At 44.6% G+C, this 2,750-nt stretch overlaps 1 protein-coding gene across 1 annotated transcript; it reads left to right on the forward strand.

Moving 5' to 3' along the window:
* The first annotated feature begins 897 nt into the window (after positions 1–897).
* Positions 898–2,466, forward strand: LOC102660828 (uncharacterized). The gene is made up of 4 exons (XM_006589879.1): positions 898–1,288; positions 1,403–1,504; positions 1,583–1,778; positions 2,115–2,466. Exons 1-4 carry the CDS (start codon positions 898–900, stop codon positions 2,464–2,466), a joined length of 1,041 nt encoding a protein of 346 aa, XP_006589942.1.
* The last annotated feature ends 284 nt before the right edge of the window (positions 2,467–2,750 follow it).

Here is a 2,750-nt window from a genome sequence, read left to right on the forward strand (position 1 = left end):
TCTATGTACAAGCCACACCTATCAGAGTCACCTGTCTCAGGATCGTTTCCTGAGGGATCAACACAACTCCCCTTTGTGCTCACTCGAGGACCGGAGGGACCAACCAGAGGGTTAGGAGGCAGTGCAAGTCCCTGAGATTGCATCTGCGACTGAATCTGGGATTGCATCTAGCTGAAGGATGCCATGACCTGCTGCGTCACTCTCTCTATGATGGACTCCTCTAGCTGGTCCCTAATTTGTTGGGTCAGCTGCTGCAATTCTTTAGGAGGCAGGGAGGAAGAGCTACAGGACGTCCGTGGAGCTGATCCAAAGTATTGCTTGATGGTGACACTGGCTCCAGCAGCACGGACACGTCCAGGGTGCTCTGGACGTCCAATAGCAGTGGCGAGAACATCCTGACGTCCATAGGGGACGAAGGATCCCTGTGTGGCCTGCTCCTCAAAGGAATCCTGCACAGAAAACACACAGTGGTACATGGAATTCACAAAATATTGAAATATAATTGTAATGGTTAGTTGAAAATGACTTACGATCTTCTCAGCGATTTCCTTTGCGACCTCAGTCGTCATCTCCCCTATTTTCTTCGTGCGGGCCATCTTCCACTTCACGTGGCGTCTGATCGGGGATGGAGGGTCGATGACGCCATCAACGCTTCCTGACTGTGCAGCTTCCTCCGGCTTCTTCTTCGTCTTCTCAGCCAGGAGCTTCTGCTCCAAATACTCATAACCCTCACGAGACAAAACGTGGGGGGCAGTATTCTGCTTATGGATGGCCTGTGCCTTCTTGCGCACATCCTGAAAAAATGAAACTCCTATACCTAAGCTAAAGGATCTCCAGGTTATTAGTGATTTCAGGCTTATCTCCCTCATAGGCTGCATCTACAAAGTTATTGCTAAAATGCTGGCTAACAGGCTGAGAAAGGTCATGCCTCAGCTTATTGATGAAAGGCAGTCAACTTTTGTTAAAGGGAGACAATTGTTGCATGGAGTTTTGGTGGCTAATGAAGTGGTTGAGGAGGCTAGGAGGTCTAAGAGGTCTTGCATGGTTTTCAAAGTGGACTTTGAGAAGGCCTATGACTCCGTGTCTTGGAAATTTCTTTTTTACATGATGAGAAGAATGGGGTTTCATGAGAGATGGATAAGATGGATCAGGGGCTGTCTCACCTTAGCTACTATGTCTATCCTTGTGAATGGCAGCCCCACTACTGAATTCAAGCCTCAAATAGGGTTGAGACAAGGGGATCCATTGGCCCCTCTTCTATTTGATTTAGTGGCTGAAGGCTTGACAAGTTTGATGAGGGAAGCGGTATGAAAACACTGCTTTACAAGTTTCTTGGTGGGGAGCAATAAGGTGCTTGTGGATGTTCTTTAATATGTTGATGATACTATATTCTTTGGAGAAGCATCCATGGACAATGTCAAAGCTGTGAAGGTTATTCTCAGGAGTTTTGAGTTGGTCTCTGGATTGAGAATTAATTTTGCTAAGAGCAAATTTGGAGCTGTAGGTCAGTCTAAGGAGTGGTGCCTTCATGCTGCAAATTACCTCAATTGTACTCTGCTCCAATTTCCTTTCTGCTATTTAGGTATTCCTATTGGAGTCAACCCCAAAAGAAAGGTGGTGTGGGATCCTATAATTAGGAAATTTGAGGCTAGGCTGAACAGGTGGAATCAGAGAAACATCTCCATGGCTGGCAGACCCACTCTTATTAATGTTGTCCTAACAGCATTACCTCTATTCTACTTGTCTTTTTTCAGGGCCCCTAAAGCAGTGATCAATAGGTTATCTTCCATTCAAAGACAATTTCTTTGGGGTGGTAACCGAGAAGGGAAGAAGATTGCCTGGGTATCTTGGAGACAATGTTGTGTTTCTAGAGATGTGGGAGGTCTGGGGATCAAAGATCTTAACATCCTAAATAATGCTCTCCTAATCAAGTGGAAATGGCTGATGTTTCATCAACCACACCAGCTTTGGAATAGGATTTTGATCTCTAAATATAAAGGTTGGGGAGGATTGGATTAGGGGCCTCAAAAATATTATTTTTCTCCCTGGTGGGCTGACCTAAGGGCTATTAATCAACACTAGAGTATGATTGCTGCCTCTAATTAATTCTACAGGAAGGTGGGTAGGGGTGACCAAATTTTGTTTTGGGAAGATGCTTGGGCTGATGATGGGATTCCCCTCAAAGACCAATTTCCAGAATTATACCGAATTTCCTCCCAAAGAAACCTCATTGTGGCTAATATGGGATCCTTCTCCGAAAGCGGGTGGGAATGGAATCTCCTTTGGAGAAGAAACCTGTTTGATAATGAGATGGGAATAGCTTCAAAATTCATTGACCAAATCTCAGCAATCAGGTTAAATAGCAACTTGAAGGACACCTGGGTTTGGAGAGCTGACACTAATGGAATCTTCTCTACCAAATCTACTTACCAAGTTTTAAAAGATGAGCAGCCTTCTGAAGTTTAGTATTTGGCATTCCATCAACTCTTGGATATTAAAATCCCTCTGAGAGCCTTGTCCTTAGCCTGGAGATTGTTATGGGATAGACTTCCTACTAAGGATAACCTAGCTAGGAGACAAATTCAAACTGACAGTGACCTTTGTCCATTCTGCCACAGCAAGCCTAAGTTTGCATCCCATTTGTTCTTCACTTGTGACAAAATTCAGCCCCTATGGTGGGAATTCTTATCCTGGGTGAAGGAAGTCAGAATCATCCATTGTAGACCAATGGATAATTTCTTCCAACATTC

This window comes from Glycine max, chromosome 10 (assembly GCF_000004515.6).
Source record: "Glycine max cultivar Williams 82 chromosome 10, Glycine_max_v4.0, whole genome shotgun sequence".
NCBI lineage: Eukaryota > Viridiplantae > Streptophyta > Magnoliopsida > Fabales > Fabaceae > Glycine > Glycine max.

Excerpts from the sequence above, each read along its gene's own strand:
- LOC102660828 (XM_006589879.1), top strand. The coding sequence starts at position 898 with ATGCTGGCTAACAGGCTGAGAAAGGTCATGCCTCAGCTTATTGATGAA. Across the intron at positions 1,289-1,402 it reads AGTGGCTGAAGGCTTGACAA|CATCCATGGACAATGTCAAA; the intron begins GTTTGATGAGGG and ends TCTTTGGAGAAG. Across the intron at positions 1,779-2,114 it reads CCTAAAGCAGTGATCAATAG|GAAGGTGGGTAGGGGTGACC; the intron begins GTTATCTTCCAT and ends TTAATTCTACAG.